The sequence below is a fragment of the Acanthisitta chloris genome, unplaced genomic scaffold (assembly GCF_000695815.1).
Source record: "Acanthisitta chloris isolate BGI_N310 unplaced genomic scaffold, ASM69581v1 scaffold986, whole genome shotgun sequence".
Classification (NCBI taxonomy): domain Eukaryota; kingdom Metazoa; phylum Chordata; class Aves; order Passeriformes; family Acanthisittidae; genus Acanthisitta; species Acanthisitta chloris.
In genome coordinates, this window is record NW_008677375.1 from 9,376 (window position 1) to 32,151 (window position 22,776).

The following is a 22,776-nucleotide window of genomic DNA, read 5'->3' on the forward strand; positions in this document are numbered from 1 at the left end:
TCTCTTCTTGCATAGCACGCAAGTTTCATTTTGTGCTGTTAGTGTGTGGTATGGAATGAGCTTGTCTGAGAATAACAGGTGTCTGAGGTATCAAGTTTAGTAGCTCAGATTACAGCTGGGAGCAGTTCTTAAATAGAGGCTGACTGGCTTGTCTCCCACTCATTCTTCTGTGAGTAGGAGGGTTAGTCAGGAGTTGGTTTGATGGTGACCTAGTCAAGTAGATCTAAGCAATTAACCTTCTGCCATGTAGGGCATCATGAAAGCCCCTTTTTTTCCATTGCCTCGCTTGAGCAGCAGCAGTCTGATTGCTGTGCTGTCCAACATCTCCTTCAAATGGCCCTGGTGTAAATTCAGAGCAGAACTGCTGTCAGTGGAGTTTCTGTGTAGTGATGCACGGACCAACCTCTTGTGCGTCTCTTGCCTGGTACCAGCAGGCAGCAAAGTGCAGCAGCTGCAGAGGGGTGATGGTGCCTGCTTTGTGACGGAGAAGAGCAGGACAGCCCCAGCTTTCAGTCTGACTCTGCTTGGCTGTGCTTCATATCATTAAGGTTCTCTCACTAATGAAGAATCTCTTGTGTAACTAGTTCTATCCTCCATAAAGTCTGGCTCCTTTTCCTCACCCATCTATCAAGCCCTGTTGAAATACTGTCCGTCATGAATAAACTCCACTTATGCTGCGCATGTACCATGTGATTTATGACTCGTGAGGGCTTTCTAGCCAGCACTCTATATTCACACTCTGGCTGTGTTTCATGAAAAGCTCTAATGGAAGAGCTGTGCTGTAGGCTTTGTCAGGGCTGCCTTTCGAGGGGGGCTCGTGGCATTTTTCATTTGTATGGGCTGCATCTCTCCACTAGAGCTCTGCTCATGTGCAGGGTTTGATTGGCATTGATTGTGCTTCAGGGAAGGGAGGACGCTTAGCAAGAAAAGAGCAGGCGTTTCTCAAAACCTTGACTTTAAGGTAGTGAATTGACCTGGATTAGCTTTTGACACACTGTAAATGAACACTTCTGGAGGAATAGCTAGCATGTGGAACCTGAGTCCTGTGTTTCAGGTTTTATATATTCCTTTTGTGATGATGCATTTCATATTAAATCATTTCTAGACACCATTTTTCATGAGTTGTCAGTACGGCTGCAGCCCCCTTTGTTCCAGAAAGTGGTGGTGCTGCCAAGCTGCATCTGAAAAGTACCTGTTGCATCACAGCTATTCCAAGGAGCTGTTCTGCATTCTGTCCTTCCAGCTCTCAGTGGTGGGGCTTATGCATTTAGCTAGATAAGCAGATCTTTCATTGCAATTTTCCTGTGTTTGTCCTTTCTCTTGCTTGTGATATTGACAAGCTGCCTAAATCCCAGGGAGTGGAAGGGTCAGCCTAGTCTATATGAATTTCCAATCTTGCTAGAAGAACTAGAACAATCTCTTGGACTTTGCTTAATTCCAGGGGATTTATAGTACTTTAGATGTTACAGTGCTGAGCACCTGAAGAGAACATATGTGACATTTTGTGGGCTACCTTGTTTCAGTGGCTGGAGAGAAATGACTTCTCTTTGTTCCCTCAGAGGTGGACTGAGAGAGGTGCACTCGGATGCAGTGAACCACTTAATAGGCTCTGTTGATCAGCATTGTTAACCTTGGAGGTGACATGGTCCAGAAGTGACAGTGGGTTACGGACAGTGGTGCTCCCTGTGGTTTGGAATTAAAGGGAAAAAAACCCAAAACCCAACCTCTTTTGCTGCCATAGGAGGTGCACTGTACTTTTTTGAAAGCAGAACGTTGCCAGCCACTGCCTGGTCATGTCTCGGTGAAGTCACTGAAAATATTCAGGTACCTGTAGTGAGTGAACTGCAGTTGGAAGAGGGTTGGAGGGGAAGTAATGTTTGACTTAGAGCATTGCAGCATGACGTTCTTGGCTGTCTTGCATGCACGTTTGCCCTGCCTGGGCTTATCAGCCTTTCTTTTCCACACTGATAGCTGTGTGGTCAGTGACCATCTCCTGTGTTGAGAGCTCTCACCCTCAGTACCATCCAGGAATCCTGGACAAATTCAGCAACATTGCTTCCTATGCCAGGAGAGCCCAGAGCAGTGGCCATCAGCAGGCTGCTGCTGAACAGACTGGTCTGGAAATATTTTGGTTGCTGTGTGATGTTATGGATTGTCCTGTCAGCTCCAAAGCCAGGCTGCTTTCCCTGAAAACAAAGCTTCGGTTATTCGTGAGTGCCTGCTGCAGTGAGAGCTGAGCAGGGTATAAAACTATCCTTTCCTTTCAAAGTCACCACTGATAACTAATGGGATGGCTCGAGTAAATGAGAAGAATAGTTGATCTTAATAGAGCTGGCACTGGGTTCATTTCACTGCAGGCACTTGGAGCAAATGGCCTCAGACTGTATTTTAGCTAGGAAACAAGCAGATATCCTATGGAGGGAATAAGGGTATGCACTGTAAGAAGACTGCAGGAGCGAGGTTCTCGGGTCAAAAAAAAGTGAGGAATGACGATACAAGTAAGGTATAAGGAAGATAAATCCCCATGGAAGTGGGATGTGTTGGGAAAGATCAGTGTTTGTGAGGCAGTAAGCTGATGGTGGGGTGCTCATGAGGTCTCTTTTGTCACAGCAGAGTTCAGCTAATTCTGTAACTGGTTTTATAGCACTGGTTTCCATTTGCTTGCCAATTGCCAAAACCTTAGAAGAACTCCTCAATGCTGCTGTCCTAAGTGTGTCACCTGTGTCTTTGATGGTATCTTAAGGGGTATGAACAGGGTTAACCTTGTCTAAAGTTAGATGGTTTGCAGATGGGACCCATGCAGTCTGATGCCTATCAGGGGAAGGCAGGTTGCCTTGGGTCTTGCCAGCTCTAGAGAGCTGCGTTGTTTCACCCTCATTCCTTCAAGTCCGAGAGCATGAATAAAAGCTAGAGGAGAGCCGTGAGCTTCCAGGTCTGGTAGCTGTCCTATTCTCCCAAATCTCTGCAATACTTACTTCATTTATGACTCCGTTCTCCAGTTCCACTAATGTTTCCAGGTACTGTAAGTCTAAGAGCACTTCTGTAGACCTTGGCTTTGAAATAAAGGATTCATTGATTCATTCTGCATCACCATAGTATACTGTATTCAGAAGTGTCCATGACTCTGTGAAAGGCTTCCTTGTGGTGGTGGTGGCCTGTCTCTTACCAAAGAAGTTACTATAACCTATTTATTTCATGTTTCTTTTTAAGGAGGTCAATTCAGTTGTGTTAATTTCAAAGTTACGATGGCTTCCCTATTTGCCTTTGCTACAGATACTGCCAGATAGGTGAAAGAATTATTTCAGGCCAGAAGAGCATCTTACGTATTATTTTTAAAGTCGTTAATCACAAAGTTCTTGTCTGGCTGTGAACAAATCCCATGGGGAGGACCCAGGAACTGGCTGTGCTGCCCTGGACACCTGCAGAGTGTAGTGAGTGGTCAGTGTGCTGGGAGGTGGAAGGGACAGACCTTGGGTGCCTGTTCTGTGGGGGTAGCATGAGTGCACTATGTGCTCTCTGAATCCTTTTTTAGCTGGGGAAGGAGATGGTAAGGAGCAGGGCTACACAGGGAAATACTGAAGGGAAGCTGCTGAGACTTACAGATTGAGGGTGTTTGGAGAAAACAAGTGCTGCTTGCACAATAGTGATTTGGAAAGTCCCTTGAAGTGGCTGTGACTGCTCTTCCTCTTTTGCTGGAGTCTTCCTCTTTTTTGTTGGGTTTTTTTTTTGTTGGGTTTTTTTTGTTGTGTTTTTTTTTTTTTATGAGAAGATAGTGCACCTTCTTCGCATTTTTTTCTCCAACATTCTTGTTGGGGATAGATAGCCCTACCTGGCTCCTGACCCTGGGCAGTGAGCTAGAAGGTGGGGAATTGCAACAGTTGTGGATCAAGAATGAGTGTGGAAGAACAGCTCTGGCTGGCTTTATTTAGCCTGCTAATGTTTCCCTCTCCCATCTGTTCAATGGGAATAATCTAAGTGTTGGGGATCAATTCACTGAGTATCTGATCGCTGCGCAGACAGTATGGCAATAAGGTACTAAAAATGTCTATACATAAAAATAGCCTCTTAGACTCTCTGGCACTGTGCCTTTGGCATGTCATAGGTTGTAAAGATTCTGCCAGGCAAAATTAACTGGCAGCCTTGTTCGGTGTGGAATGGAGAGCAGTTTGCTCTGTAGCATAGTTTAGGTACATTAGGGCAGACACATCCTGGTGGATTTTTTCAGTCAAGTCAGCAGATAGTTGGAGTCATTAGTACTATAATATGTATGAGGGTCTTGGCTTAAAAATTCTTGGCTGAAAGAGCTTTTTCTGTATGTCTGTGAGGACTTGGCAGATGAAGGATTGTGTGCATGATGTTATTGGGATGTTGGAACAGGGAACTCCTTGGTTTGAAAGGGGCAATAAATTATCAATTATGTTGACAAATAATCTGCCCTTGTGTCCCTTCTGCTGAGAACAGAAGTTACAAGTCTGGGGAGAACTGTGGGAGAGGAAAGAAAGAAGATGTGATTGTGGGTGATGGGAATGTGGTAGAAATACAAGGCCTGGAAGCACGTGACATAAAGGGATGACATGAAGGTGGAGACTGCTTGACAAGGCTGAAGATGTGCAAAGCTTTCCAATGTGAATTCAGCAGCTAAGAGGGTTTCAGATTCAGAGTTTCTCTTCTCCATAACTTTCTTCTGGAGAGAGGCAGTTGTATCCACACTGTTTCTGTGTTTATTTGGGCTATGACTTTGCTGGGAAGGAGCATATGACACCTGAGCTGCTTTTGCAAATGCTGATTGGGAGCTTGACTCTGAGGGTCAGGTAAGAGCCAGGCTGGTGGTCTGGTCTTGGCGCAGATGCTGACTACCACAGGGTTTCCATTTGTGGAACGTCCTCTCGCATTGCAGTGACCTGATAAGTCAATGCACAAACCAAAATGTGAGGTAGCTGATAAGTACTGGCAACATAATCTGCAGGGTGGTCTGAGTTTATGATTGTCCTGGGTTCCCTTTAAGGTCCCTCCAGCTCCATGGAATTCTGTGGATTCAGTAGATCACTTGGCATGTGCACCAGTACTGTTTTGTTGGGCTTGGAGAGCTGTGAGGTTCTTTGATGTCTCTGATCCCAGAAGATAACAGTCATGCTCACATTAACCTCAGCATCTATTCCCTGAGAGGGCTTTCAGCACGCTGCCTTCGCAAAACCGACAGCAATTTTTCAGTCTGGTAGCTTCATCCACCAGAAACCTTCTCCACCAGGGAATGCAGTGCTAGGCCTTTCCCTCCAACTTACCTGAAAACATTTTAATTTAAAGTAGCTGTGATGTTTTTACTGGGTTGTCACTAGCAATGCAAGTTTACAACAGGAAATGAGACTTTCTAATAGCAATTGGATTCTGCTGCCTGATTGAAGAATTTCTTAATAACTAAGCCATGTGGCATTAAAAGAAGCCCCTTCTGGGGGATTACCTGCATATGCAGTATGTGGTGAAGCATGAGGCTGGTAACTGGCTGAGTTTAACCAGCCAAGGAATGTGATAATCCTCCAGAAAGACGTAACGTGGGCTATTTTATTAGCAATAGGAAATGGATATTCCGTGTGTGACTAGGAAGGTCATACCTGTCTCTGGGTATTAATGTGGCTTTATCACCAGCAGCCAGTGGGAACGCTTCATGTCTGTGCAGAACGTTAAAGCTGCCTCGCGCTGTCAGATGTTTGGCTGGATTTTAAGGATGCTTCTATCCACTAGGGCTATCAGAGAATATTGCCTTGCTCTCTGAAGACAAGTGCCTTTCAAATGCCATTGAATGTTTCTGCTCTCGTTAAAAGTTAAGAAGCCTTTGATCTGAAGTGCTATTTTTTTGTTTTTTATTTCATTTTTTTTCCCTCTGGCTTGCCAGGGCCTGGGAGGAGTTTCATGGCCTGGTGAACAGCAGTGGCCGCTGATCGAACGCTCCCCCTCCCTCTGTCACACCCAGGGTAGGGCCTCATCTTTCTTCCTATGTGACTTCATGGCATACCTCTCAGCTTCCAGCCTTCTTCCGTGGACTGGCATGTTCTCTTGCCTTATGGGCCTGATGGTGGGCCCATTCTGCTATTGGTTCTTTCCCAAAGGTCAAAATTAATTTTAATGGTTTTTTTGACCAGACACCAGCATTTTTTTGGTGGTGCTGTGTGCTATTTTGCTGATGTGCCCTTGTGTGTGTGTACCCAGACCTGGTCCCAGGAGGCTGAGAGGTATGTCTTCAGCTTGGGTGTGTTGCCTAGTGTTGACTGTAAGCAGGTATGGAGTGGTAAATGAATGCTAAGCACATCCAGGTGATGGACAGTGGGAGAGGCACCTGGAGCTTGACATACTGCTTTTGCTCTTAACAGTGGCTGCAGCAGAATAAATTAGTTGGCCAATAAAAGCTGTTCAGGAAGGACACACAGTAGCTACTAGGTGTAGAAGCAGCAATGTTGTGGCTAATGACACAACCACCTGCTACTGCTGGTAGTGGCAACAGAGATGTGCAGAGCCAATAACCAAGGTGAGCTCAGGGCTGTTGGAACCTCGCAACTCAGATTGCTTTTCCCTTCCAGCGCCCACTTCCCTTTCCTTAAAAAGGGCCAGCGAGAGGCCTGGTGATGAGACTTGTGTTTGTTTGTAGCCAAATGGGATCACTGCATGGCCAAGTGCCAGAGCAGAGGAACCTGCTGGAAGGAAGCAGTTGCATTGCTCAGTTCCCAGAACTGGGCAGTGGTATGTAGCTGCTCAAACACAGCCGAGTTCTGAGGAGCTGCTGAGGATCCCAAAATTCCCTCCACAGTGTTGGACAAGCAGTGTTCTCATAACTTGATCTGAAATCATGGGTGAAAATAGTATCTACCTTTCCTCACAGGTTTTGCTTTTTGTGAGGATCAGTGGTTACACAGGCACTTAGTGGTGTTGTTATTGTTAGATGACATTCAGGTGACCTTCCGGAAGAGGAAACCAGCTCACTTCATGACATACCAGACTCTGAAGGCAGTAAATGTGCCAGGGGTATAGGAAAACAGTGACAGGGTTGATTTAGCTCTCAGCTGTATTGGGTTGCCTGTGCTGAGCAGGGTTGAGCAGAGGGCCTGGGGCACCCTGATAAAGGCAAAAGGAGGGAAAAGGTACAAACCTGTCCAAGAAAGAGCTAACCAAAATGTGCTGTCTTCCTGAGGTAGATGGCACAGGTGGAAGTGCAGTATGGGATAGAAAGCCAAACCATTGTTGCAAATTAACCAGAATCAAGTTAATGAATCCTGAATCACATTCCCAAATGGCAGCACAGCCTACTCTGCTGGCAAGCACAAAGGTGAAACCCAGTCTTCTGCAGATGACCTCCAGCATGGTTTTTGCTCTCATGTCGTAGCAGAGTAACTTGTTTAACTCTATAAAGAGTGTTTTTTTACTTCCTACTGCTCTTCCAGCTCTCCAGCTCCACCTCCCAGAGGCATTCCAGTCTGCACTGGGCTGTGCTGGTACAGCTGCTGTGCAGCTCCTAGCAGGACACCATGCTAGCTCAAGGGTTAAAGTGGGATTTCACAGTCCTGCAGAGCACCTTGCCGCTGAAGCTGCTGCCTTTGCTCTTCAACCTAGCTCTGCTGATTTGGTGTGGTGTGTGCTGGGGCATCCCTAGGTGTTTGGTTTGGCCAGCTGACCACCCTGTCCCTGTTATGGAAAGGGCTGACAAACCTATCCTCTCAAAGTATTTGTAATCTCATTTGTTTCCATCACACCACCTTTCTATTGATGGGTAGATATGCTTTGCCTGTCGCTGCTGCTCACAGGCTAGCAGTAAGTATTAACATGGGTTTCTGTGACCTGCCCCACCTTCAGTTGCTGCTGTGTGCACAAGACTATACCAATGAAGGTTGTAGACCACCAGTCCTTTCTCTGTCAGTAGCCCCTGTGACACATGGCTGTACTCATGTGAGTAAAAGCTGCTGAAGAAACTCTTCTATTTAAACTTGAGAGAAATGCCCTTTTAAGATTAGATATTCTTTGAAGGTAGGAGAGACCAGAGAGCTAAACTTGTTGCCAGTATGACTAAATAAAAGGGGGAGAGACAGGAGGAGGTTGGTCTGATGGTATATTTGTGCTCCAAGCTGAACCCCTAAAGACAAACATTTGGTAAGGAAGAGGTCTTGTAAGTTGTTTAGACACCAGAATCTATCAGGGAGGTTTCCAGATTCTATCATATGCTTTGCTCACAGGAGATGACACTTCCCTCTCCTTGTTGAATGGGGATGAACCAGGACCTCCCTCTGTTCCAAGTGTGCTGCAGTGACAGGTTGGCTTGTGTGAAAAGTCTAGTTAGGAAGCAGATCTGCATAGGAGGTTTAGCAAGCATTGATTTTGAGTGATGATCTGGGATGGCAGCACTGGTAGCTGTGGCGGGTAGAATGGGGAGGTGCTGTGATCAGAAGGAATGTGCATCTTTAACGTCATTCTTTCCTCTGTCTTCCAGGGATAATTCAAGCTTTCGAAACACAAAAATCACATTGTGAGAACAAGAGTTGGCACTAAGCTCCTCTCTCCATGTTGAAAGCACTGAGAGGTCTCTACCAGTGCCCTCCGACCTCTGAAGGGACTCCTGGGCCACTCTCGCACTCCTCCCTGGGGGAAGGATCCATCTGAAGCCCTCCAGCAGTGGTGACAATTGAGGCCGATTTTGTCTTACACAAACTTTTTTTTAGCAGTGGGGCGGGAGGCCTTTCAATTAGTGCCCTCGGGGCCGCATCTTGCAGCACTTTCCTCTTTCTCTACATGGCATGCAGAATCTCTGGGATTCTGCCTCAACATCAGAGCCTTTTGCTGAGGGATACCAGTATTATAAATCTCTCTGCAGCTGGGAGGAGCATCCCAGTTGAGAGTCAGCCTTGTGGTTTTCAAATGCCCCCTTTCAGTTCTGCCAATAAATTATTGGGTCTCTTTGTTTCTTTCAGTCTCTTTTTTTTTTTTTTTTTCTTTTTTGGCTCTGCCTAAAATTCGGTGGGGTTGGTGTTTCTCTAGGCTGTGGTAAGACCACAGGCCTACTTCTGCCAACTCCATAAAGCCTCTTCCCCTGAGCTGCCCACCTACATGAAGCAGTAAAGCACCACAAGTGCCAGTGGTGACCAAGCTGCACTATCTGTGGAGTTATGTGGACAAAGGAGATAGAGATGTAATATCTTGCTTAAAATTGAGGTGCTTGCTTTGTCTGCTCCTTCTTCATACTCCTGGGTTGGCAGTGCCTTGCGCCCAGCCCTGTTTGTTGGGGTAAGGGTTGTGAGCTTCCCTTAAATTAGGACAAAGAGATGTTTGGTGTCAGTTGCCTTGACTCTGGCTGTCTCAGTGGAGAGCCACAGTGCTGCCCTGTGTTGGATCCAAGGAAAGGCTGGTTGTGGGGCCAGGCATGCGTCTGGGATGCACTGGGGCTTGCTGGTCTCCAGCCACCTGGGAAACTGGGCCCCCAGTGGGTCTAGCAGAAGAGGCTGATGGCCCAGGCTGCTGCTTAGAGCTGCGTGACAGCTGTGACCAGAAGAGGGGCTGTGGGTGACCCCCTGTCCTCCGGGGTGAGGCTAGAATGATGGGTTGTTGCCTGGAAAGCCAGCATGGCTGCAATTTGGATGCCACGGAAACAATAGGAGCTAATTATTTCCTCTGATTCTGCTTGACTACAACACTAATTGTACTCATTAACAGCTCCAGCCTTTTCCCCTTTTCCTTAGGGAATCGCACAATTGCCTTTCGCTTTTAATAAATCCTTTGCATCGGGCCCAGGAGGGGAGGCTGCGGCCAGCAGTGGGGCACATCTCCTGCCCCTCGTGCTCTGTGCAGCCCCCAGGAGAAGGGGCTGCTGGGGCCAATTTGGTGGTGACCGCAGAACTAGCAGCCCATGTCTGGGACAATTACCAGCCTTGGGGACTGGGAGAGCTTCAACCTCGTGACTCCAATTGCAAATTCCTTGTCTTACTATTGAAGTCCAGACCAAAAGCAGCCAGCACTGGCAGGGAAAACAGTTTAAAATATTCAGTCTTCTGAAGGGTTTGTTTTCCACATTGCGGACGTCAGTCCTAGGCTGTCTCTAGGGACATCCAGTGCACCGACAGCAATGACAGCTCCGCATGGTCAGGCAGTTGGCACCTGGCAGGGTAGTGAGCAGGGCAGTTCCTGAGCTGTGGTGGCATCTCTGTGTTTCTTGGGACCCCATGGTCCTGTTCCTGCTCTTGCCACTTGTTTGTCACCAGCTCTCAACCAAATGTTCTTTTCCAGGCATAGTTTGTTTTCCCTGCTGTGATCAGGTACTACTATAGCTGCTGCTTAAGATTCCTTTTAAATACAACTCTCCCCTGCTGCTCTCCAGTATTTGTTAGGGGGGATTTAGTTGTAATTACACTTTGGCAGTCTAAGCAAAAATAGCCTTGCAAGGCAAGGCTGAAATACTAGCTGCAGGCTCCTTTTATTCACAGTGCATTTAGCTTCTTGCAGATGACATCACTTAGGGCTTTATCCCTGTTGTTGTGCCCAGCTGCGCATCACGTCTACCTCTGCTATTTCGTGTACTCGCCCACTTCTTGCCTCTGATGCCCTATGTCTAAGCTGGTGCTGATGAGTGCAAGCTTGCTATTAAATCTGAAAATGCTTTGGTCCTGCTGTGCTCGCCCTCAAACATGCTTTGCGAGTGAGCTGTGGAAGAGCCCTTCCCTGGGAGGCTGTTCCCCTCCTCCCACTGCCACCGTGGTTGAGATTTAGAGGAACTCAGTAGTGGTTCCTCTTGCTCAGCCTTGAAGGGAGAGAGCTGGCTGGGTGTGGAGTTTGTCCTCTTTAAAGGCTGCAACTTTTCCTGAGATCAGGAGAAAAGCAGTGTTTGACCAGTGCCAAGCACCAAGTCTGGTGCCTCCTGTGGCTTGGAGATGAATGGAGTCAGGCTGTTTTGTGAGTGGGACTTCTGGTTTGTGGTCTGCTGTGTCCTGGCATTGGTATGGGGTTGTTTAGGAGAGGAAGGAGACAAAGAAGCCTCTGTCATGCTCTAGAAAAAGTTTTCAGATCTTCACTGTTCAGGAAGGAAACCTCTAGCCTTTGGAACCCCAAATCTGCAGTGAGTCATGATCTTCTCAACCTGAAGGCTTTGTCGACCCTTAAATTTCCTCAGATCCCTGCAAACTGGCCTTTGGGGAAAATGGCAGGGCTTTGAACCTGTTCCAGCCCTGAAGCCCAAAGACGAGCATCCCTTTGTGCTCTTCTTTCCCAAGGGGATGCTGAGCCTTGTGGGTGTCTCTGACCCACAGCTGGTCAAGTGGGGGCTGATGGTTCTTCCCAGCCCACAGAAAGAAAGGAGTCCCCAGTTTTGGAGGGAAGCAATTGAGAAGTGCTTGGAGGATCATGTTGCTTCATCTTAGTGCTTCTTGATGGAGTATGGGCACATGAGGTTGATACTGGGCAGGGTGGGCTTTTCCACTCTCACACCCTTCAGCACCCTGTACCTGATAGGGTACACCTCCAAGGTGTTCCCCTAGCAGATCCTGCAAGACACGCCTGTTGCCTGAGACCTGTGATCCTGACCATCGCTTTTGGTTTTATTCTTATCTTTGATGTGGTCATAAACCCCCGAGTTCTCCTGAGGGCTGAGAAAACCACTGTTTGGGGATGGTGGAGATAGTGGTTTTGGTCACATGCTCCTGGCAGGCTAGAAGAGCTCAACCCTTTCTGCTCGTGCTGTATGGACATAACAGGGCCAGAGCTCAATGGAAGAAGCATCAGCTTTATAGAATGGGGAGAAGTAGGTGACAGTACCTGGCCCTGAAGCCTGGCAGCAAGGCAACAGGGACCCAGGAATCAATGGGAAATGGCCAGGCAAAGACATATCAGAGCTCATTAATTCTGCATCTTCATAGGGATGAAGGAGAGCTGAGGGGCTAGGGATGTGCCTGGTGCTGTGGTTTAGGCAGCTCACTGCAGCTCCTGGCTCTTGCAGGGCTGGGGACACTTGACTAGGAGAGTCTGTCCCTGCAGCCACTGAGAGGACATTGATGTAGTGGGACGGGAGTACTGTGCACTTACCAGGAAGAAGACTGGCCAGGAGTACTGTATCCCAGGACTAGGTCACCTCACCTGGATTATGACCACAGGGCTGCCCCCGTGGGAAGTGACCCAGGCAAAGTCCTCTGGGCACTCCTGCCTACACTGGTGAGCACCATCCCCACCTCCTTCAAGGTGCCAGCCTGGAGCACTGGATCCACCCATTCTCGGTACTGTGGGCACAATGCATCTTCCAGGACTAGAGCAGGAAAGCCACCTTGCAGAGAGACTGGCACAGTCCGAGGGTAGTTCCGGGCCATGACCACACTGCAGGCGTCCATGAGGTGGAGTCTCAGCTGCTGGGTGTTTGCCTCCCTCCTTGCAGTGCCCTCACCTCTGGGTGGCACTGCCAGGAGCAGTTGTGGGCAGTAACCAGCTGGTTTTCTCCTGGCAGCAGTAGAGGCAGCTGGTGCTGGGACCATGAGGCTGATGGAGACGCAACACGTCCTGGGGCCAGGCGCAGGTGGCATGCGCTGGATCGCAGAGGAGCAGATGCTGCTTGCCACCATTCCCAGGCTGACCTCTCATCTCCCCTGCCAGCAGGGACAAAGCTGGGGGGCCTCAGAGGTCAGAGAGGGGAACGGGGCGGATGAAGCATTGCTGGGATGGGGGGAAGGGACTGTGCTTGACAGAGATGATCCCATGGGGCAAGGAGCGCTGGTGCAGGAGGGAGTTACATGCTGATACTTGTAGCAAGATGAATGCCAAGGGGCACACATCCCTGAGAGGGTTTGGGTGCCCGGTGGCCTGGAGTCTTCCCACCTCAAGCTGCTTGCTAGGGGTCAAGGACAGCACTTTAGCTGTCCCCAAGAGCCACAGTCAGATCATAAATGGAAGAGGGAATTACCTGCCCCTAATCCCATCCATTGCTCCATCGTTGCCCCAGAATGGGGGGCTGTAGCTGTGACTCCTGCCCCATTACCATGGCAAGGGATGCCAAGGGCCCCATTTGCCCTGGGCTTGAAACTAAATTTGCAGTGGAGTAATGTGGCTCTTGCTGACAGCACTGCTGCCCAACCCATTAGATGTCTGACTGATCCAGTCCTGCTATGTGTCACAGGGCTCTGTGGCTTAGAAGTGTGTGGCCAGCCTGTCCGAGACGGATGGGCATGGAGCAGAGATTCAACAGAAGCTTGCAAGACTGTTACAGGCTTTATTTTTGTGTTCAGCACCACATGGCCACCCTGTCTTCCCCTTTTCTCCATCACCACCACTGCTGGTGTGTGGCAGAGACCCACTACCCCAGTCCTCCTGTGCTGTGCTTGGTACCAGAATCTCAGCCAACCAGGCTGCTTTGGGAGTGCCCAGTCCCTGGCTCCAGCAGTCCTGGCAGGAGGCCCAGTGGGCACCTGTGGGCATCACTGTGGCAGGTACTGCTTGGGGTCCCCAGGGAAGGGCAGGGCAGGTGCTTGGTTGAAGTGAGCCATGAGGAAGATGCCAACAGTGCCACACATGAAGAGAGAGGCCATGATGAAGAAGCAGACACGGTCGATCACCTGTCCCACCATCATCCACTCTTCGCTTTCCTGTTGGTGGCACAAGAAGGGTGAGGGCTGCCCTCACTGCCCTCCATGCAGGTCCCTCTCCCTCTGGCTCCTACTCACGCTGCTGAAGTCGTTCTGCTCCCGTGTGGCATTGGCGATGTAGTTACAGGCGTCCACACAGGCACGGATCTCGGGAGCTGCCTCCTCCAGGCTCTGGCAGAAGTCCTGGGTACTGCCACTCTCCAGGCCACGTCCTACAAGCAGCAGAACCAGCACAGTGGGCACCAGTGAGCACTCAACCACCTGGCACATTGCCCAGCTTCACAGCGAGGTGGCAACAACCCCCCTGGGGCACTCACCGATCTTCTCCATCACAGTTTTCATCAGCCCATCCCTCTCCTTCTGCTTCTCAAAGAGCAGCTCAGTCCGGGCTTTCCAGAGCATGTACTCATCAGCTTTCACCATGAGCCCCAGGGAGCTGCGTCTCCGGATGTCTCGTTGTGGCCCAGGGGTCTCTTCTGGCATGGGCATGCCCAGGTAGTGGGGCAGAAGGTGCAGGAACACCTGGGAACAGTGTCATCTGCAGGGATCTGACCCCCTCACACCACCCAGGGCACCCAATGGGTGTGATTAGGTCTCCTGACATTGCTTGGCACATCCCGGGTACTCTTTGTGCCACTGGGATGTTGGCATCTGGTACTCCTCAGTGCTGGGAGTGGTTTGCAGGGGTTTGGTGGCACTGTGACATCAATTTGGGGGGGCCCCTCTTTGTGCCAGGACTTGCATTCAGATGAAGGCATGCCTGCCACTGTGAGGAACATGGCCTTGGTCCCCAAATACCCACCCCATTCCCTGTGTATAAATTGTAGAGGGATGATGGCAGGTACCTGGCGCACTCTCTGGGACATGGAGTGAGTGTTAGGTGTTCTTAGTGAGACGTTGAGGACAATGACAGCATTCACCACGATCGCCACCGTCACCACCATGAGAAAGGTCAGGTACCTGGGGAGGGGGCACAGAGCCTCACGTGGGGCTGCTGGATCACAGCTGTGGGCATGCAAGGTCCTTCTCAGTGCCCTCCTTTGCTGGAAGCTGTGGACTGGCAGTGGGACACAGGCATGTGGTAGCCCTGTGTCAGCCCCACCTGAGCTGGGGGATATTTCTGTGCCAAGGTCCTGTCCCTGAGCACTGGCTGCTGCACAGCACCCAGAGACCCTGCTGGCACAGTGTGACAACAGGGCTGGCACTCCTGTCCCTGTGCATCACTTACTTCCCAATGAGAGGCACAGCCTGGGAGGTCTCAGGCACCTTCTGGGCAATGAGGAAGAGGAAGACGGTCTGGGCCAGCAGGACATTGATGGAGACAGTGCATTTCTGACCACCCGCTGCCAAGGAGGGGAGAAGGCCAAGGTTGGCACTAAAGCTGAACTGGCCAAGTCCTGCCTTGAGGCTTTAACCGTGGGGTACAAGGACAATCACACATTCCCTCCCAAATATCACAGAGATGACACTGATGGTCCCCAAGCACAGGGCGTACAATGAGCCCTTCCTTGTGTGTTGCTGCTTCCTTGCACATCCCTGTGCCCCCAGTGGGCATGGCACCAGTGACATGGCATACCTTTAGCAGGCAGAAAGTAGACGAGCACGGCCATGGCAGAGATGAGGACACAGGGCACAATGATGTTGATGATGTAGAAGAGTGGCTTGCGTTGGATGATGAGGTAGAAGATGATCTGCTGGTACTGGATGTCATCTGGGGTAAATTGCTCCGAGTTGATGATCTTCCTAGCAGGGCGATGCTTGATGGCCCATTCACCGTTCTCTGCACCATGATAGTGCCGTGTGAGTCTCACTGCCCCAGCAGGGGCACTGGAGCTGCCAGCCCCTCAGTTCAGGGAGGGGAGGAAGAGGAGGACTGGTGATTGGTGTGAGCCCCACAGGACACCCAGGCTGGGCACAGTGCTAGAGCCACTTGGGTGGGAGATGAGCATGCCGTGGTGCCTTAGCAAAAAGCCCCAAAAAGCTGTTGGTTGTGGCAGCGAGGCACATATGGGGCAATTTGAACCCCTTGAGGTCTCCCACATCTTTAGGTGTGGAGTTGGGGTCCCCCCATCTCCCCATGCCCACGGTGCCATGGAGGGAAGCCAAGCGTGTTGCTGGGTGACAGCACACTGCTCTCCCCTGCTCTCCACAGGAGCGATAGATTTTTTCCCAGTCAAGATTGCAACTCAGGCTGGTAATGAAAAAATAAATCTCACTGCCCAAAAAGCATTTTGTTCCTTCAATATGCAATTAAAATGTGATGGAAAACGTCATTGTTTGGCCATGACAGCTACGTTCCCAGCATCAATCAAGCTTGCAGGAGCAGTGCTCTCCCGGAGCGGCTGCCAGGCAGCGAGAGCCCCGAACTGGGGGGGTTAGAAAAACAAATCTCTCCCACACTCCTGCTTCCACTAATAACTTAAGTGCCCATGTAATGGTGGGAGCTGCTAATAGTCCCCACAGCCCTGCTTTAGGCAGCCACCAGCGTAGCATCAGGCCTGTTAGGTGTCCTTCGTGGTGGGACACTCTTGTGCCATGAGTGTGGCTGCAGTGTTACCTGTGAAAGCCTCCGGGTCGATGACAATCCACTCCACAGTCTGACCTTCCTCCACTGTCAGCAGCAGGTTGATTTCATTGGCACTGTATGTCTGAGACCTGGGGAGAGATGAGGCCGTGGCACAGGCCAACATACAGCAGGCTGGATGAGCAAAAGGTGCCAGTGTGGCAGTGCCTCACACTGGCCACCTCCAGCTCTGCTTAGGGGTGCATGGCTTGGCCATGGTGCCTCTTGCCAGGTGGCAGGGAACAGTTAGGTGGCACTTGTCTGCCCAGAGGCTCATTGCCCCAGGGCAAAGGTGGTCATCCCATGCTAATCCCTGTATCCCAGGAGGACCTGCCATGATGCCCATGCCCGTGCTCACTGGAAGACCATGGTGCAGTTCTGCCAGTCAAAGGGGAAGTAGGTGACATGGATGACACAGACGCTGCGGTAGATGGCAGGGGGCAGCCAGTAGATGCTGCCATCAGGAGACACCAGCACATTGGTGTAGAGGGTGATTTCGAACGTCCCGTCAATGCTGGAGGGAGAAAGGGTGGATTCAGCCCCAGACTGTGGCAGGAAGGTGGCTGCAACCCCTGTGTGGGGATATGTCCCCATTACCCTGCCACCTACTTATTTTCCAGGACAATGTCAGGCAGCCAGACCATGGTGGAGGGCACCCGCAGCAGCTGGATGTTGTCGTAATCCTCAGGGTTCCACCGCAGGCGATAATCAGACCATTGCTGGGGGAAGGAGAGCAGAGAAGGAGGGGTCATGGTGCTCCCCAAGATGAGGGAGACTGTGGCTGCCTGTCCCATGCTGCCCACAAAATGGACTCTGCTGGGGACAGCTGCAAAAGGGAGTGCAGGTTACAGTGCCAGCCCTCCATGGAGTGCTCTCTGAGGTGCAAACATGGCCCAGGGTGATCCTGCCTGGAGGTGAGGGGTCTTACCATCTCGATCCAGACATTGGTGGTGAGGGTCTCCTCCCGCTCATTCTGGCATGGAAGGAAAAAGGGAGATGGCTTTAGTTCCCTGCCTGCCGCCCCACATGTGGGGGCAAATCCTGTCCCACTATGGGTACCAGGGGTGTCTCACCAGGGAGATGAGGTTGGTGAGGGTGAGCTTGAGGGAGACATCGATGACCTCATCCCCACGCAGGGCCGGGCGCAGTTGCCGGTTGTATTTGGCCATGAGGTCCTGGAGCAACTTCTCCTCCTGGTTCTTGCAGCCCACACCTGGAGAGAGCACATGCCATGGGGGCACCTCGGGGTGGGGACATTGGGGCCACCAATGCCCTTGAGAACTGATAGTGCTGATGGGGGGAGGCACAGGACTTGCATGAGAAGGGGATGCCCACGCCTGTATTACTGTGGGTGTGCACACTCTGCTGTGTGTGCCTGACGGTTGCATCAGTGCCCCTGTGTGCAAGCAGAGGGGATGAATCCCCCCCAGTGTCCCCCACCCTGCTCACCCTGGGGATCTCTCTAGAACTAGACACAGGGACAGCAGTGCCCCAGCATGGGGACTCCCCGGTGGGACGGTGCATGACATTGTGCACCCATGGGTGACAAACCCCCACGTGCAAAGGTAGGTAGGTGCCCCCCAAGGCTCTCCCTGAGGTGAGCACCCTCCTTACCTGCCAGAGAGCAGAGGACGAGGAGGAAGCCGTGGCAGCGCATGGCGGTGTCATGGGGCAGGGTCTGAGGCTCCGCTCAGCTGCTCACGCCGCAGTGTTCTGGGCCTGGCGCCCAAGGGGACGGGACAGCTGTCCCCTGCCACCGTCAGCTGTTCCCAACAGCCACGGGGGCCAGGGAGGGACAGGTGACCACCCACTTCCCCCCACTGGTGGGGTGATGCCAGTTTGCTGGGAAACGCTGTCATTTTGTGCCTGAGGGGCTGGAACTGGGGCTGAGGGTGAAATGTGCTCCAAGCCTCAGTTTCCCCATGTCTCCCACAGAGGGATGCATCTTCCTGCAGTGGAAACCCAGGTGTCCATGGGTTACAGAGAAGGGGTGCCCCCTTGCAAGTACCTCTTGTCCCACCCCCATGGCAGTGGCTGCCCCTGGGGTAGAAGGTGGGAAAGGGCAGGCAAGTCCCACCATATCAGCCTGGGGAGGGATGCCCCCACCCTGGCAGTTCAGATCCTGCCAGGACCTGCATAGTGGGTTGTCGGAAAGCAGGGGGAAGGGAGGGGCAGTGTGGGTGCGTTGAGATTCCTGGCTCAGTGGAGAGGATATGACAGCTGTCCTGGGCCACTGCCGGTGGGAGGACGTCAGCTGTGTCCCCTGAAACCAGACCCCTGACACCTCATGGCTGAGCTTGGAAGGAGACACCCCTTTGGGCCCCCAGCCCTGCGCTGCAGGATGGGGTGTACTGGGGAGGACACTGTGGGGATGGCTGGGGATAGTGTTGAGAGGGAAATACAGGCACTGATGCAGTGGGTCTGCAGGGGATGGCACTGTGCTGCAAGGGTTCATCCCCTTCCCCAGCCCATCCTGCCCCGAGTGCTCATCACTCTCCCCAGCGTGCACACACAGTGCTCAGGTTGAGCACCATGCCCAGTGGGAGATACTGAGAGTAACCACCAGTTCAGTGCCTCATGGCAAGAATACAGCTTTATTTTCCCAAGCCAAGGCAGGTGAGGGAGAGGCTGGCACATGGAATTCCCCCACACCCCTAGATGAAGCGCTTGTTCTCCTCCCGGTAGTTGTAGGGGTCTCCAGCAAAAGGCAGCGGTGGTGGGTGGTTGTAGATGCCCATGAGGAAGATCCAGAGGGTGCCCAACACCAGCATGGGGGTAATGAGGAAGAGGCAGAGGCGGTCCAGGGTCCGGGCCACGCGGTTCCAGTTGTCAACCTCCTGTGAAGAAAGCCAGGAGCCAGGCCATGGGGGGCACAGTGGGCACAGGGCGCCCTCTCTGCCCTCACGATGCCCGTGGCCCCACCTCATCGTAGCTGCTTTGGTCCCGCATGTACTTTACAATGTAGTTGGCATTGTCAATGACGGGTTTTATGTGCTCGTAGAGCTGCTCCTCGCCTGTGTCCGCGCTCAGCGGCGCCAAACCTGGGGGCGAGGGTAATGGTGAGAAGGGCTGCCACCCCCGGAGACCCCTGCTCAGCCACCCTTCCCCATGTCCCCACAGAGGGGCTGTGGCTCACGGGCAGGGGGGATGCGCGGCTGGTCAGCCCATGCCGCTCCGACTGCTTCTCGAACATGAGCTCGCTGCGGGACTTGACACTGAAGTACTCCTCTGCCTTGGCGATGTAGCCAGCCGAGCTGCAGCGCCGGATGCACGGGGCACCTGCCGGGCTCTCAGCTGGCTGTGTCATGCCCAGCAGCCGAGGCAGGGTCTCCAGGAAGACCTGGGACACAAGGAGGAGTGTCAGGTCCCTTGCCCAACTCCCCAGTGTGATGCCACCTTGTCCCCAATTTCTGCCCATAACTACATATGGCACAGATGGGACAGCCCAATGCAATGCCAGGGCTGTGCTGTCCCATGCCTTCAGTGGGGCATGGTGTCACCCCTGTACCCACCAGTGCACCCACCCCAGCCCACAACCTGCTCACCTCTTTGATCCAGTGTGACATGATGTGGGTGCTTGGGGTGCGGAAGTGGAAGTTGAGGACTATGACGCAGATGATCACCACAGCCGTCACCAGCAGCATGATAAATAGCAGATACCTGGTGGGGAGCATGGGCCTGGAGCTGGCATTGCAACAGGGGCTGGGCACAGGCAGAGCAGCCCTCTGGTACCACAGGGACCCCACGATGTCCCTGCTGCACCCAGGACTCACTTGCCAATGAGGGGGATGGCATGGGAAGTGGCAGGCAGGCGCTGGGAGATGAGCAGGAGGAAGACAGACTGGGCCAGGAGCACTGAGATCACCAGGGTCATCTTCTCACCACCTGGAGAGCAAGTATGCTCAGGGCAAACCTTGCCCCAGGTCCCTTTCCCAGGGTTCCCAGTGCCAGGGTCGCCCTTCCAGTTTCCCACCATACAGTGCCCCATATATGGTTTTCTGTTATGGGAGTACCCCAGGGTCCCACATGGGATATCCTGTGCCCAAGTGTGCCTCTGTCAGGGTGTCTGGCTGGGATGATGGTATTTTACATAGAGGTATCCCACTTCCTGGATGCCCCTGTGCTGGGCATCCCCCTGCCCTAGGACCTGGTGCAGGTATGGGACAGGAGGTGCCCCATGGATGTGATTCCTGTGCCTGGCACACATGCCACAGGGCTCACTCACTGTCAGCAGGCAGGTAGAAGACAAGGATGACCATAAAGGCGATAAGGATGCAAGGTGTGACGATGTTGATGACATAGAAGAGCGGCTTGCGCTTGATGATGAGGTAGAAGGTGATGTCCTGATGCTCACTGGTGTCAGGAGGAATGTCAGGGTAGATGTTCTTGCGGGCTGGGCGATGGATGATTTCCCATTCCCCATTCTCTGCCAGGGCACATGGGACAGCACACAATATGGGGGACACCTGCCATGACCATCCTCACCAGCCCCACCAGCCCCAGTCTCCCCATCTGGGGCTTGGTAGCTCCAAGAGAGCACAAGCATTACCTGTGAAGCCTTCAGGATCGATGATGATCCACTCCACTGGGTATTCCTTGCCCGTGTCTGGGTCAGCATCCATCTTCAAGTGCATGTTGATCTCCAGGGCACTGTATGCCAGTGACCTGGAGGGACAGGCAGTGAGGGGCTGCAGCTGGGCACCTACCACCCACCATGATGGACTCAGTCCAGCATGATGGACTTAGGCCAGTTACCTGCAGGCCTCCACCTTGCTGCGTCCCAACAGCTGGCAGCAGTGGGCAGCACAAGGGGGTGGGGTGCCCACCCTGCTGCCCTGACCCAGGCCCCTGGCACCTGAATTTGAGGGAGCAGTTCTGCCAGTCAAAGGGGAAGAAGTCGACGTTGATGTCGCAGGTGCTGCGGAAGATGGCAGGTGGCAGCCAGTAGACATAACCTGTGTTGCTGTGTTGTAGATGAGGATGTTGCAGTAGTAGGCGATCTCGAAATTCCCGTCATTGCTGTGTCCAGAGAGAAGCAAAGTGATGGCAGAGCCAGGAAGGGGCCAGGAGATCCCTTGGCATGCACCAGGCACAGTTCAGGGGGGTTGGGAGGTGAAACTGGGGCACAGCTCACTTGTTCTCCAGGACTATCTCAGGCAGCCACAGCATGTCTGGCGGCAAGCGGAGCACCTCGATGTCCCCAAACTCGGACTTGTTCCACTGCAGGCGGTAATCGGTCCAGCCCTGGAGGGGAGGATCTCCAGGTCACCCCCTCACCATGCTGGGCCACCCTATACCCATGCTGGGCACAACTGACGGTGTGACACCTGTCCCTACTCACGTGCTCGAGCCATAGGTTAGTGGTGAGTGTCTCGTCCACCTCTTTCTGCAACAACAGTGTGGGGCAGTGAGATGCCAGGGTGTGCCCCCCAGCCCAGGACCCCCAAACCTCACCAGACAGGGTTCAGAGCAGCAGTCTCAGGGCTCCACCCACCCATCCAGCCCTGAGGGCGAGGCATGGCTGGGGGACACCCCATGGTGGGCACTGTTCACTGAGGCTCACCAGTGAGATGAGGTTGGAGAGGGTGAGGGCCAGGTAGATGTCCACGACCTCATTGGTGGAGACGACGGGACGCAAGTCTTTGTCATAGCCTTTCTCGATGAAGAGGTGGTGGATGAGCCGCTCCTCCTGGTTCACACAGAGCCCGCCTGGGGGTGTGGGGTTAGGCAAACCAGGGGGCTGAGAGGGTTACTGGGCCCACTGCCACCCCGCAGGGATGTTCGGCAAGGGCAGGATGGTGTAAGAATTGAGGGGACAGGAATAGGCCATGACACTGCATGTCTGTGCTGCACAAGAGCACATCATGGACATGCAGGAATGATGGACATGCAGGAATGACAGACGTGCAGGAGCACATGGGCACTCATAGACATGGGACAAGGACACAGGCACGGATGCAGAGGAACACATAGATGCAGAACCAACACACACACGGGCACACAGACATGAAACACTTGGGTACAGACATGGTGGCACTGTGCGCATAGGTGGGTGCACACATAGAGACACACATGGAGTCATGAACATGGACCCAGTGTGTGCAGGGACACATGGTCATAGATGCAGTGTCACTGCACACATAGGCACACACGGATGCAGTGACACTGTGCACAGACACACAGCACATGGCCCAGGCAGGGATACAGCTCCAGATGGCACAGCCAGGAAAGAAGCGCAGGGGATGCAGAGTGAGGGGACTCTGCCAGGTAACACCCAAAAAGCAGCCCGGGGGACCCTTGTGCCTAGTTGGGACCCTGCCACCATCATTCCCCACCGACTCCACTGAGGGGGCCAGAACCCCCAGCAACAGGGCACCCCATGCCCCAGACCCTGCTCCCCCGACAGCATCAGTGCCCCAAGCAGGGCCAGCTGCTGCGGTAGGTTCCCCATGTGGTGCCTGCGGTGCCCTCGCGCCGTGCCGGGCCCTGGCTGCCTCCTCGCCTGGCCTGGCCGAGCGGATGTCCGGCTGCCGGACAGAGCGGGAGATGGATGGTGCCAGGTGCCGAGGGGGAAGGGGACCGGCACCGGATACCCACCCCCACCCCTCTCCCCGCACCCCCCGT

General features: G+C 52.7%; 3 protein-coding genes across 3 annotated transcripts in view; 1 reads left to right on the forward strand and 2 right to left on the reverse strand.

Moving 5' to 3' along the window:
* Nucleotides 1-8,943, forward strand: part of EIF4E2 (eukaryotic translation initiation factor 4E family member 2) — a gene marked incomplete at its 5' end in the record, with an annotated part of 17,684 nt that extends 8,741 nt beyond the window's left edge. The window contains one exon of the mRNA XM_009076461.1: nucleotides 8,471-8,943. Coding sequence (XP_009074709.1) covers nucleotides 8,471-8,510 — 40 coding nt within the window. The remainder of the gene's footprint in view (nucleotides 1-8,470) is intronic.
* A 4,478-nt stretch (nucleotides 8,944-13,421) lies between these two features.
* Nucleotides 13,422-17,809, reverse strand: CHRNG (cholinergic receptor, nicotinic, gamma (muscle)). Its single transcript, XM_009076459.1, has 12 exons — nucleotides 17,767-17,809; nucleotides 17,226-17,365; nucleotides 17,081-17,125; nucleotides 16,762-16,871; nucleotides 16,511-16,666; nucleotides 16,147-16,244; nucleotides 15,166-15,369; nucleotides 14,818-14,932; nucleotides 14,435-14,549; nucleotides 13,907-14,111; nucleotides 13,668-13,801; nucleotides 13,422-13,589 (listed from the first exon to the last, which is right to left on the reverse strand). The coding sequence occupies exons 1-12, from the start codon at nucleotides 17,807-17,809 to the stop codon at nucleotides 13,422-13,424; spliced, it is 1,533 nt and encodes a 510-aa protein (XP_009074707.1).
* Nucleotides 17,810-18,806: 997 nt separating this feature from the next.
* Nucleotides 18,807-22,603, reverse strand: CHRND (cholinergic receptor, nicotinic, delta (muscle)). Its single transcript, XM_009076460.1, is given in 13 exon segments — nucleotides 18,807-18,989; nucleotides 19,075-19,193; nucleotides 19,291-19,492; nucleotides 19,698-19,812; nucleotides 19,926-20,037; nucleotides 20,378-20,578; nucleotides 20,702-20,817; nucleotides 21,008-21,114; nucleotides 21,117-21,171; nucleotides 21,287-21,396; nucleotides 21,494-21,538; nucleotides 21,716-21,861; nucleotides 22,543-22,603. Coding segments are annotated over 13 exon segments (1,572 nt in total).
* Between the last annotated feature and the right edge of the window lie 173 nt (nucleotides 22,604-22,776).

Excerpts from the sequence above, each read along its gene's own strand:
- CHRNG (XM_009076459.1), bottom strand. The coding sequence starts at position 17,809 with ATGCGCTGCCACGGCTTCCTCCTCGTCCTCTGCTCTCTGGCAG. Across the intron at positions 16,872-17,080 it reads CCAATGTCTGGATCGAGATG|CAATGGTCTGATTATCGCCT; the intron begins GTAAGACCCCTC and ends TCCTTCCCCCAG. Across the intron at positions 13,802-13,906 it reads AACTGTGATGGAGAAGATCG|GACGTGGCCTGGAGAGTGGC; the intron begins GTGAGTGCCCCA and ends TGCTGCTTGTAG.